Source organism: Ostrinia nubilalis, chromosome 24 (assembly GCF_963855985.1).
Source record: "Ostrinia nubilalis chromosome 24, ilOstNubi1.1, whole genome shotgun sequence".
Classification (NCBI taxonomy): domain Eukaryota; kingdom Metazoa; phylum Arthropoda; class Insecta; order Lepidoptera; family Crambidae; genus Ostrinia; species Ostrinia nubilalis.
In genome coordinates, this window is record NC_087111.1 from 10,292,708 (window position 1) to 10,305,660 (window position 12,953).

The window sequence follows — 12,953 nt, forward strand, 5'->3', positions numbered from 1 at the left end:
GATGTGCTATGGACTGTATTTTCGTGTCTACATTAGAAGTAGTTGACTGTTGTCGCAGCCAGTAACTGTACCGGCTGTTCGAATCCATTTTTGAAATTCGACATCTTGTGACAGATTCATCTGCCGGTAACTACGAGAGAAGTTGTGAGATAATTAATATTGCTGTGTAAATGATATACGGTGTGCTGATGTGCTCGGTGCGTCGTAGTTATATTGAGGATGACTGTCATTAATTCCTATAAGGTATTATATCGGTAGGAGGTCATATCTTCAAGGCAAAGGATTTCCATAAATCCGGGAACTTCAGTAGCAAAGTGCACTCTTGGGCAATACACGACACTCGGTGCGTATTCTCCTACTGATCAAGACCTCTCATTTCCAGGTCCGAGCAACGGGTAAAATGTACGCCTGCAAGAAACTCGAAAAGAAACGCATAAAGAAGCGCAAGGGGGAAGCCATGGTGCTGATCGAGAAACAGATCCTCCAGCGGATCAATTCAAGATTCGTGGTCAACCTGGCCTACGCTTACGAGACCAAGGACGCGCTCTGTCTCGTGCTCACTATTATGAACGGTGAGTGGCGAAGCTATAAATGTATTTCTTTCCAGGTTATTTTTAAGGATTAGCTAGCTGAAGTGGCGAGACCCAAGGGCACAGCACGCAGAACTGATGGTCGAGCAGCAAGTTTCTGGAATGAAGACCACGTACCTGCAAGCGAAGCAACTCTGTGTGGACAGAAGACCCATAAAGGTTGCAGAAAAGCGCTGGATGCAGGCCGCTAACATCCGCCCAATCTGAAAAACATGGGGAGTGGCCTATGGTTGTGTGTGTTGTAAGTGTCTAAAGCCCGCAGAATTGCCAAACTTAAATAGCAGGAGTGGGCACAAAGATTGTAGAGCTGATAGCCGTTGATATAGTAGAAGATAGAATCTATCCTGTGGCTGAAATGATGATGATGATGATTGAGTATTGTTAGGTTACTTGCGTCTATTTTAGTACCTATCTAAAAGATGTGCTTTAGTATTTTCTGCGCCAAATCGTACATTATTGCAAATTACAAAGCTGTGAGAACTATAAGCGTGGTGTAAGCAGTAGTCCGGTCATTTATCTGTACGATGCGAAGGTCGTAAAGCCATGGGAGGCTCGCCCACGATTTGTGAGTTGAACTTGATACCGACGTTAAGGCTTGTTCGCACTAGTCGAGTAACTCGCTTTTAGGCCCGATTCGACCAAACTTTTATCCGAGAATAACTGACGATTTATTCTGAGATTAATATTTAAGTACTCTTGTTTGGTCGAATCCACCCTTAGTCGAGAAACTCGCTTTTAGTAACTTAGCTACTCGTTACTGTCCAAAAAATCATTCGCACTTTGATAGAGTACAGTTTACAATAAGTACTGTACTTCTTCGCAGCACTGGCCCATTTATTGTCCCGAAGCAGTGGTAGGGTTAGTACTGGAAAGTGTTTTTAAAAGCCTACTTGGAAATGGATTTTATGAGTTTTAATGAGTAATTGTTATAAGAAAAGAAGTTACAAGAATGAACTTGACTAAATAGACCGGTTCGGACTCGGTTAGCCGGTGAGCGAGTGAGCAGAGACGTGTGGTGGGGGTGCTAATCGCCTGTCAAAATACAATAAAATGGATTGGCTTGACTAAATGATTTAGAGCGGCTTAACATTAGGTCGCAAGTTGTGCGGCAGTAACGTGGAGCCGCGCGACTGCAGCGGAAGCCTTCTAAAATGCCGCATCCGCGCTGTCATATAGTGTGAAATTACGAGTAGCGCGACAGTCGCGCTGCTAAAGTCGCCTAAATGTGAAGGCGCACTTACCCCATTACCAATAAAAAGATACACAGTTGTTGATCAATGTTTTAAAATGACATTTCCATACTAAACGTCACTTTAAAACACTTTTCAACGAGCGTGTAAGTTTTATTAGTAAGGGGGTTAGTATCCTACTTGACTAAATATTTGCTGTTCAGATGATTAGCTACTATAAATTACTCGACTAGTGTAAACAAGGCTTTACGTTAAGTAGGGGAGAAGCTTACGTTTACTACTTCGCACTGCCTTAATGTAATGAAGAAAATAGGAAGCAATGGAAGTTCTATTTGTGTTGGCCAGTGTTGCTATAAAGAGACCCCGCCATAGTCCATAATTAATAGAGATGGTAAAATCAGCCATCTATAGTTTTAGCACATAATTGAGTCTGCCTGAGGTATAGTTCCAAAATACTGAACTGTCCTGTGCATGACATTAACAACGGGGCGCCACCGTCAATACCGGATCGCTAGTTCCGATTTTTGCCATGTTGGAAACCATATAGTTGAACGATGGTAGCGCCCCCCTGTCATTGAGTTTGGTGGGACAGTTCAGCGTGGGTCATCTATATGGGAGAGGCCCGGAAGGAGTGATTTTGACATATTATTATGACGTGAAGCATACAAATCTGAAGTCTCACTGACATTTGACGTCACAAACATCCTATAATGTTCGCACAAAATGGAGTTCGGATCTTGAGTGTTTGGCCAAAAAGTTAATTTAGCCGGTTAGACATAATAACTTTATATAAACCTGAACATAGAATAAAGCTATCGTAGAGTCAAACATCGCTTCATGGTGCCAATTTTAACAATTGCTACCACGTTGGGCGCCACTTTATGAATTAGTCGTGTGAAGAAACATTTCATTCAATTAAAGCTCTGAAAATAGGTAGGTCAATAAGAATGTTGAAGAAATGAAATTTTATAAATGCCTGGCCTGGTAATTTTTGAACTTCAACAAAGCTGGTGGGGCCAAATATTATCTCATCATTTTAATTCCTTGAAGTGATCAGTATGGCCAGTATGGCCACCATGGTCATGGGTAATGTTGGCGTTAAACTCGAGAATAGCTTCTAGAAAAAAATACTCAACAAACAAAAGAAAAACCGATGTAAGAAAAACGGCGGACGGAAAGAAGCTAGTTTAATTAAAATGGTGGGATCAGTGTTCGTTAAGTTTTTGACTTTGTCAACCTGTCTTACTCTTTACTTACACCCTGTATAAACAGCTAAGACAGTTTGTATAGGGTAATCCATAAATCCACTAATTCGATTAGGACAATTTATACATTTCTTTTTTCACCGAACTTTTATTTTGCAAAGAAAATACGCGGTGTTTTTGTGACTTCCATTTTGTAAGATTTAAAAACTGTGGTCTCAATATTAACCCTGGTGTTAAACCTTTAAGGCTTAGGCTAACAGAGAAATATGCGAACATCGGTGAGCCTCTATTCTATCCATTCTCGATTGCCTAATCCACCAAAGCGGAGCGGAGTCGAGCGAAGCGGAGATGTGTTTTGTTTAACAAATATGATTTCAATTGTTTAGGAAATCTGATTGGTTATTCAGAACAATTTTCCGCTCCGCTCTGTCTTGGTGGGAACCGAGCCTAAGCCATAGGGCAGGGATGGCGAACCAATGGCACGCGTGCCATCGATGGCACGCGCCTAGGGCATGAATATCGGAATCTCGGAATCTCGTAATATCGGAATCTCGGACTGCGAGATCCGAAATTTCAATTCCGATATTGAGCGACCCAATATCGTAATATCGGAATCAGATAAAAGTTATTATTGAGATTTTAAACAAAGCGTTTAAACTCACCACAACCTGCCACAAAGCCCAAAGTACATGATTGGCAAAGACCAATGATTTTCTCATGTCTCTCACCATTACTTTTTGTTTCACTGCAAATATTCTAATATCTTTACTATTTATGGTTAATTTAAATTGTTCTAAATCAATTTTTTTGCCTTTCAAACATTAATTTTACTGGACTATGGACCGTCAGTTCTGCGTACTATGTGCCCTGCCCATTGCCACTTCAGCTTGCTAATCCGTCGGGCTATGTCAGCGACCTTAGTTAGTTTACGGAGCTCCTCATTTCTGATTAGCTCGTAAAGAAACACCAAGCTTATCCCTCTCCATAGCACGTTGAGCCCTATATTCAAATGCCACGTTTTCGAGCCGTATATCATCACTGGTAACACACACTAATTGAAGACTTTCGTCTTCGTATTCGACGATTTACCTCTTTCTCGAAATTGCATCTAACTACCTAGCTGATCGTTTGTCCGAGATAGACATACTTACTTGGCAACAATCTCGAGAATCGAGCTCCTAACCGGAACTGGGTAAGGAGCAACATGGACCTTCGTCATAAGCTTCGTTTTTTCCATATTCATCCGAAGGCCTACCAGTTGGGAAACTCGATTAAGGTCTTCGAGCATTGTGATAAGGTCTCCCAACGGTTCTGCCTTAGTACGCAAAACAGACGGACGATGAGGCAGCAAGGTTCTGAAGTGGAGGCCACGTACCGGAAAGCGCAGCGTAGGACTCATAACCACAAGGTGGACCGACGACTTCATAAAGGTAGCAGGAAGGCGCTGGATGTAGGCCGCCACCAACCGGCCATTATGAAAATCAGCATCGGAGCCTGTGTTCAGCAGTGGACGTCCTATGGCTGACATGATGATGATGGATAGAACAAATTACAAGCATATTTAAGTTTACCACTCTTTACAATTATTGTAACACGTGATTTGAATGACTCTAAAATTCGTTCCGCCAACATAAAACAGGGTAATATAATGAAGGAGTAAAATTTTGTTTGATACCTGTAATTTTACAAAAACACTTTAATTATTTGCTAGTCCATATAGGCTCATTACCAGTAGTAACCATTCATTATCAGGTGATCCGTCTGCTCGTTTGCCTCTTGTCACATAAAAAACCAAATGCAATGGATACCCATAACGTAAAAATGGTTTTAAAATACTTCAATTTTATGAAGTGCTGTTTTGTACCAAATTAAAGATTTTGATTAAAATCATTATTTTATTGTAAACAATCCAGAATTCTTACGAATATAACCAAATATTAATTTTATAGCACATGAACTCAATTCCGATATTAATATCGGAATTCCGATATTGAGATCTAATATCGGAATCCAATATCGGAATTGAAAACCTTCCGATATTACATGCCCTACACGCGCCGCAATATTTAGGGCACGCCCGCCAATCACAAAATTCACTATAAAATAAAAAATAAATAATGTGTTTTAAATAAGGGCTATCGTATTTTGCCCTCATCAGTTAATGTCACTCGCCAGTGGCGCCACTTGTACTATTATACTCCTCATTTATAGCATTAGGTATTATTTGATGACATCAAGTATGACTACTTATATCAAACTTTTTTTTTTTTCAGAAAAGTGGCACGTTGATACATAAATGTTCGCCATCCCTGCCATAGGGGATTGGGGATCAAAGTTATGGATCGAGAGAGAACTCTATCTCTCTATTTTTTACCACTTAGGTGTTATTAGATACATTTTATGACAAAAGTTACTTCATAATCATCATTTCAGCCACAGGACGTCCACTGCTGAACGTAGGCCTCCCCCAATGATTTCTCGCACGGTTGGTAGCGGCTTGCATCCAGCGCCTTCCTGCTACCTTTATCAGATCGTCGGTCCACTACATACTACCAAGTTACAAATTAAGAAAATTTCAATACATTTACACACAGATAGGTTAATACAATATCTACCTATCGCCTGACACGTAAGTAATTGCAACAATGCCAACCTACATCAGTATTGTTTTTACCTTTAGTCTATAAATAAATGTGTGTTTGAACACACGGGGAAACTAAAATATTTTACCTTAAATACTTATTTCGTTTGACGTCAATGAGTTATTCTAACGAATATAATTGTTTTTATGTGCCCGCACACTGATAATGTGAAATAACTGCGATAGTTAATTACTAACAAAATTTAAAAGTGTTTTAAAAATGTTAACGATGAATAAATGACTTTTGTTACTAAGTCTTAATCATCATCAACATCATATCCACTGAGGAACATTATCATCATTTCAGCCATAGGACGTCCACTGTTGAACATAGGCCTCCCTCAAATATTTCCATAATGACCGGTTGGAAGCGGCCTGCATCCAGCGCCTTCCTGCTACCTTTATGAGGTCGTGGGTCCACCTTAAAGGTAGACGTCCTACGCTGCGCTTGGGAACATAGGCCTCCTCCTAATCAATTTTATATTAGGACACATATTATTATAAACATAATTCAAAGTTATATTTTTTTTATCCACAACGACTAAGCTCTTGGTTTGAATCTCATTCTCATCTGATGGTAAGATTTTAATGTAATATTTATTCTTAGGTGTCAGAAATACGAACTACCTATTAATTTCACGTATGAAAAATAGCCTCGTGGGTGACTCATTAAATAAACTTATCTCATTTATTTATTTCTTAAGATAGTATGTCACTTCAAATGTTGAATTAATTAGAATTCGTAATTCTAGGACTAAGTTTAATCAAACTCCAAGTTAGTCCTATCTGGGTCAGATTACTATTTTTTATGTCAAAAGTTTTAATAAGAAAAACAGACTTGGTAGTTGGTACTTAGCTTGTAAATGGAGCTAATAAAATGGATAAGGAGAAGTTTTTATGATTTACACTGTAGTTAAAGTTCTGAGTGTGGGCGATTAATATCTACAGTTCGAATAAAGTTAAACTTTTGGACGTTAAAATAATGAATACTTAAAAATGTAGGTACGTTTAAAAACTGTAATCTACAAAAAAATCGTTCTTTCGACTCGATCGACACATTCAGCTTTGATAAGTATGCGTTCACCTTAAGGTGAGTATAAACTAGAGTATTTACTTGTAACAGAACAACTAGCCGCTCTATGAAATGTTCTAGTGTATCACCATCACCCTTTCACGAACCAAACGTACATTTTACCTGTTACATAACATACATAGAAATGCTCTAAAGTATGGCCAACTAGCAGCGATACAAAAGGTCGATACGACGGTCGAGTTGACAATATATTCTGTCTCTTCCCATCTTGTGTATTTGTCGTAATGTCTCGTTCTCCCGCCAAAATATGTCAAAGTCAGACGGGTTCACCCAAAGAATAAAGTAAAGGTTCACCCATGACATTGGGTTTGTTTACATTTGGTATCGCTTCTCGTTGGCCGACTGTAATGTAGAAAATTTTAATAATTGGCCTACAAAATCTTACAAAAACATATTGTAACCTAAACTGATATTGTGCTGTGTACTATATCCATAAATAAATAAATCATATCCTTTGCTTTTGGCTTCGCTGTAGTCGGGTAAAAAGTATTTTGCTAGAAAATAGTTGCTTACTGAGAAAAGGCTGATCCAGACAGATTTCGTATTTGAAAAGCTCGATTTCCGGCCTTTTATACGTCGGCGGCAGACGCGGAAATAGATAGCAAGGAAGTCTAGTCGGACAAAGTTGTTTGCAGCTTGCTTTTTTGCAAAAGGAGTTAAATCTGTACTAGCTACTGTCTGCCCGTGACTTCGCTTGCGTGTAGGTATTGGTCCTTCAACCAATCTAACTGTCATCATCATCATCATCTCAGCCATAGGACGTCCACTGCTGAACATAGGCCTCCCCCAATGCTTTCCATGCTGCCCGGTTGGTAGCGGCCTGCGCCCAGCGCCTTCCTGCTACCTTTACGATGTCGTCGTCCACTTTGTGGGTGGATGGACGACGTGGTGGAATTTAACTGTAAAATCTCGAAATTCAGTAGTTAAGGCATAAAAAGGCGATGACTGACGCCTTGCCTATTGGTTTGCGTACCACTACTATACCAAAGGACGTGGGTTTAATTCCCGAAATAAACAAAATACAAACATTTGTGTGCGTGAACATAAATGTCCGTAATGACGTAAATATAGCTTATAACCGGATTTATAGCGTCATCGTTTACCGTAATAAAGGGTTTGATTGGTATTTGATAGCTGAATACGGCCTGCCCACACGACGACTCCTGTCACCATGTGAAAATTGCTCAGTGAAGACGTGAAAATTAAGTGTAATTATTCCTTTACCTTCGAGACTCAAAATTTTTAAATGTTTATATTAAATATTTAATAGGTAAAGGGAAAAAATGCCAACTTTTGAATTCACTACATAGTTTTGTTAAAGTATTCCTAAGTAGGTATTTGGTCTGGCTAAAAGTAAAATTGCAATCATTAAACATCATGGATGGGACTTTGACTTACCTCTTCGGGAAAAAATTATAATATTTTTTTACAGTAGCGATTTTATCTCTATCTAAAATTGCTGGACAATCAATTCCACCGTCAATCATGGCCCAAAAGACTGGAAGCATTGCCTCGTTGCATGACATGACTAATCTGTTGACCAAGACAGCTGCCAACCTCTTGATCACCATTCACGTCTGTGAAAAAAGTAAATAGGATTATTTTACCCGACTGCGCCAGAAGGAGGGTTATGATTTTTCATCAAACCTTCATGTTGTCTCCAGGAGGCGACCTAAAGTTCCACATCTACAACATGTGTGGCGCCGACACCGGCTTGGGGCTGGAGCGAGCGCGGTTCTACGCGGCCCAAGTGGCCTGCGGGCTCGACCACCTGCACAAGATGGGCATAGTGTACAGGTACAGAGTAACCATTCATAGCTCAGTCTTATTATATAGGTTAGTAAGGAGAAACAGTTAAGGAGACGCTCGTTGAGGAGTTTACAGCTCAGTAAGGAGACAGCTGAGTAAAGACGTAGCTCAGTACTAGGTTGCAACTAGTCTACGCGGTTCTACGCGGCCCAAGTGGCCTGCGGGCTCGACCACCTGCACAAGATGGGCATAGTGTACAGGTACAGAGTAACCATTCATAGCTCAGTCTTATTATATAGGTTAGTAAGGAGAAACAGTTAAGGAGACGCTCGTTGAGGAGTTTACAGCTCAGTAAGGAGACAGCTGAGTAAAGACGTAGCTCAGTACTAGGTTGCAACTAGTCTACGCGGTTCTACGCGGCCCAAGTGGCCTGCGGGCTCGACCACCTGCACAAGATGGGCATAGTGTACAGGTACAGAGTAACCATTCATAGCTCAGTCTTATTATATAGGTTAGTAAGGAGAAACAGTTAAGGAGACGCTCGTTGAGGAGTTTACAGCTCAGTAAGGAGACAGCTGAGTAAAGACGTAGCTCAGTACTAGGTTGCAACTAGTCTACGCGGTTCTACGCGGCCCAAGTGGCCTGCGGGCTCGACCACCTGCACAAGATGGGCATAGTGTACAGGTACAGAGTAACCATTCATAGCTCAGTCTTATTATATAGGTTAGTAAGGAGAAACAGTTAAGGAGACGCTCGTTGAGGAGTTTACAGCTCAGTAAGGAGACAGCTGAGTAAAGACGTAGCTCAGTACTAGGTTGCAACTAGTCTACGCGGTTCTACGCGGCCCAAGTGGCCTGCGGGCTCGACCACCTGCACAAGATGGGCATAGTGTACAGGTACAGAGTAACCATTCATAGCTCAGTCTTATTATATAGGTTAGTAAGGAGAAACAGTTAAGGAGACGCTCGTTGAGGAGTTTACAGCTCAGTAAGGAGACAGCTGAGTAAAGACGTAGCTCAGTACCAGGCTGGAACTAGTCTACGCGGTTCTACGCGGCCCAAGTGGCCTGCGGGCTCGACCACCTGCACAAGATGGGCATAGTGTACAGGTAAAGTATATAAGCTAGACATAAGTAGGCACACGGGGTTCTAAAGGCTTAAAATAGCACAGTACGGAGTCAAAGCATACCATGACACAAGCTCAGCAGTAGCAGAGACACATCTTAGTACACAGAAGCACCGGGCTGGGGCTGGAGGTGGCCTGCGGGCTCGACCATTGCACAAGATTGGCATAGTGTACAGGTAAAGTTTACTAAACAAGTAGGCAAACAACTAAGCGTTGCACACGTAACTCAGTAAAGATACATCCAGCTGTAGGCCTCAACTGCCAGATGTCTGGTGGCGACTACAAAGCCACAATGCAAGAGACCTGCGGGCTTGACCACCTGCAAAAGAATGACATCGTACTTGGGCAGGTACAGAGGTATACTGACACAATGACACATGAGGAGTGACACTCAGCTCAGTAAGGATATAATGTGTGAAAAACGCGCGTGTATTTTATTCTGGTGGTGCACACTGCACTGATCATTCCCAGAGGAACAGCTTATTATCGACTTAACTACCTTTAAATACGATAGTAGCAGTATTTTTTCCACTAAGCTCTACTACTTTTCTCAGCTCGCACTAAGCGTTTCGATGACTCTTTTATAATGTGAACAGCTAGGGACTGGAATTCGCTGCCTGCTGCTGTCTTTCCCGAAGACTATAATCCGGGCGTTTTCAAGGCGAGAGTGAATAGGCACTTACAGGGCAGATATGTACCATCCTAGACTGCATCCCACTTAACATCAGGTGCGATCGTGGTCAAATAACTGCCTTGTTATGCATAAAAAACATCGACATCTTACTATTTACTTTCTTACCATTAAAATAAATCCCATTCTCTTTCACAGAGACTGCAAGCCGGAGAACATCTTACTAGATGACGCGGGTCACGTGCGGATCTCAGACCTGGGACTGGCCGTGGATGTACCAGAAGGCGGCAGCGTGCGCGGTCGCGTCGGCACTGTCGGCTACATGGCGCCCGAGGTACTGCAGGGGACAGGGGATACCACAGGGGACAGGGGACACCACAGGGGACAGGGGATACGACAGGGGACACCACAGGGGACAGGGGACACCACAGGGGACAGGGGACACCACAGGGGACAGGGGACACCACAGGGGACAGGGGACACCACAGGGGACAGGGGACACCACAGGGGACAGGGGACACCACAGGGGACAGGGGACACCACAGGGGACAGGGGACACCACAGGGGACAGGGGACACCACAGGGGACAGGGGACACCACAGGGGACAGGTGGCACCACAGGGGACAGGGGACACCACAGGGGACAGGGGGCACCACAGGGGACAGGGGACACCACAGGGGACAGTGGATACCACAGGGGATAGGGAACACCACAGGGGACAGGGGACAACCCACAGGGGAGATTCGCTCTAAAGAGGGCAGGGAATGCCCCATAGGGGACAGGGGACATCCTGCCAGCACGGGCCAAGTTGCATCTTATACCTGGGACTGGCCGTGGATGTACCAGAGGGCGGCAGCGTGCGAGGTCGCGTCGGCACCGTCGGCTACATGGCGCCCGAGGTACTACCACAGGCGACAGGGGACTCCCCAAATGGGGTACAGGGAACATCCCAAATGGGGGCAGGGGACACCCAAAGGGTACAGGGGACAAGGGACACCCACACGCACCACATTGGGCAGGGGATATCTTGCTAGCTTGGGCCACGGCGCATCACGGACCTAGGGCTGGCCGTAGATATTATGGAGGGTGGCAGCGTGGGATACATGGCGCCCGAGGTACGTGCTTAAACACGAGCCAAGGCAAGCTGTAGATCCTGGCGACACGGGAGGATGCGGCGGGAACGGGAAAAACTTTTCACACACAGACCAGGGGGGCAGGGGACGCTCCCATTCACAGCTCCCATCCACAGGATGTGAGCCGGGGCTACAATCTACACTACATGACCCCCAAGGTACTGCTCGCAGGGGGCAGGGAACGTGCCAAAGGGGCAGGGGACAACCGCAGAGGCAGGGGACGTCACTCAGGGTGCAGGGGAGACTCCGTAAGGGACATTGGACAACCAACAATGGGCAGGGGATAGCCTGCTAGCGTCACACTACGCGCGAGGATGGCCGAAGTTTATGGAAGTAGACAGTGTAGTAGACACACCCTTCACTTCGTTTCGCCCGATTTTCGACCTTTGTGGGTTTTGGCGCCTGAGTCAAACTGCTCGAAGTGCTCCGAAGTTTGAACACGAATCGCCGGACCACACTAGTCGGCTGACCTGTGTTCGCTTCGCCACTAAACATTATTCCTTAGGAATGTAATCGTTGTTAAAGCTTGGTCCGCACGTAGTATCCCGTCCGCGGTGAGCACGTAGTATCCCGTCCAATGACCCCAAGCTACCCATCCTTATCGCTCGCGCGTAATTATATTGCTGTCGCGACTGTGCGACGCGCGCCCGCAGTGAGTGTGCGAGCGCGACAGCAATATAATTACGTGCGAGTGACAAGGATGGGCAGCTTGGGGTCATTGGACAAAATTCTACGTGCTCACGGACCAGGCTTTATACTAAAACAGGACAGGTCATTATAAAACCGTCGCCTATGTGTTTCCAGGTCATAGACAACGAGCGCTACACGTTCAGTCCGGACTGGTTCTCGTTCGGCTGCCTGGTGTACGAGATGATCGAGGGCCGCGCGCCCTTCCGCGCGCGCAAGGAGAAGGTCAAGCGGGAGGAGGTCGACCGCCGGGTCAAGGTCAGTACTTGGGGTCTCCAAGTCTCGGGCTTAAGACTGTTTTTCTTTCGGTTGTCTCGTATACGAGATGATCGAGATGCAAGGAGAAGGTCAAGCGGGAGGAGGTCGACCGCCGGGTCAAGGTCAGTACTTGTAGGTACTAGCAGACCGCTTGGACTAGAGACTGTTTCTCTTTCGGTTGTCTCACCGTCGGGTCAAGGTCAGTGCTTGGGGTTTCCAAGTCTCGGGCTAGAGACTGTTTCTCTTGTCTCGTGTACGAGATGATAGGGGTGCAAGGAGAAGGTCAAGCGAGAGGAGATCGACCGCCTGGTCAAGGTCAGTACTTGTACTTGCAGACCGCTTGGACTAGAGACTGTTTCTCTTTCGGTTGTCTCACCGTCGGGTCAAGGTCAGTGCTTGGGGTTTCCAAGTCTCGGGCTAGAGACTGTTTCTCTTGTCTCGTGTACGAGATGATCGAGATGCAAGGAGAAGGTCAAGCGGGAGGAGGTCGACCGCCGGGTCAAGGTCAGTACTTGTAGGTACTAGCAGACCGCTTGGACTAGAGACTGTTTCTCTTTCGGTTGTCTCACCGTCGGGTCAAGGTCAGTGCTTGGGGTTTCCAAGTCTCGGGCTAGAGACTGTTTCTCTTGTCTCGTGTACGAGATGATCGA

The 12,953-nt window shown here is 44.4% G+C and overlaps 1 protein-coding gene across 1 annotated transcript in view; it reads left to right on the plus strand.

Moving 5' to 3' along the window:
• LOC135083783 (G protein-coupled receptor kinase 2) overlaps positions 1–12,953 on the plus strand; it is a 156,484-nt gene that overhangs the window by 125,933 nt on the left and 17,598 nt on the right. The window contains exons 6-9 of the mRNA XM_063978532.1: positions 383–572; positions 8,384–8,516; positions 10,423–10,558; positions 12,163–12,303. Coding sequence (XP_063834602.1) covers positions 383–572; positions 8,384–8,516; positions 10,423–10,558; positions 12,163–12,303 — 600 coding nt within the window. The remainder of the gene's footprint in view (positions 1–382; positions 573–8,383; positions 8,517–10,422; positions 10,559–12,162; positions 12,304–12,953) is intronic.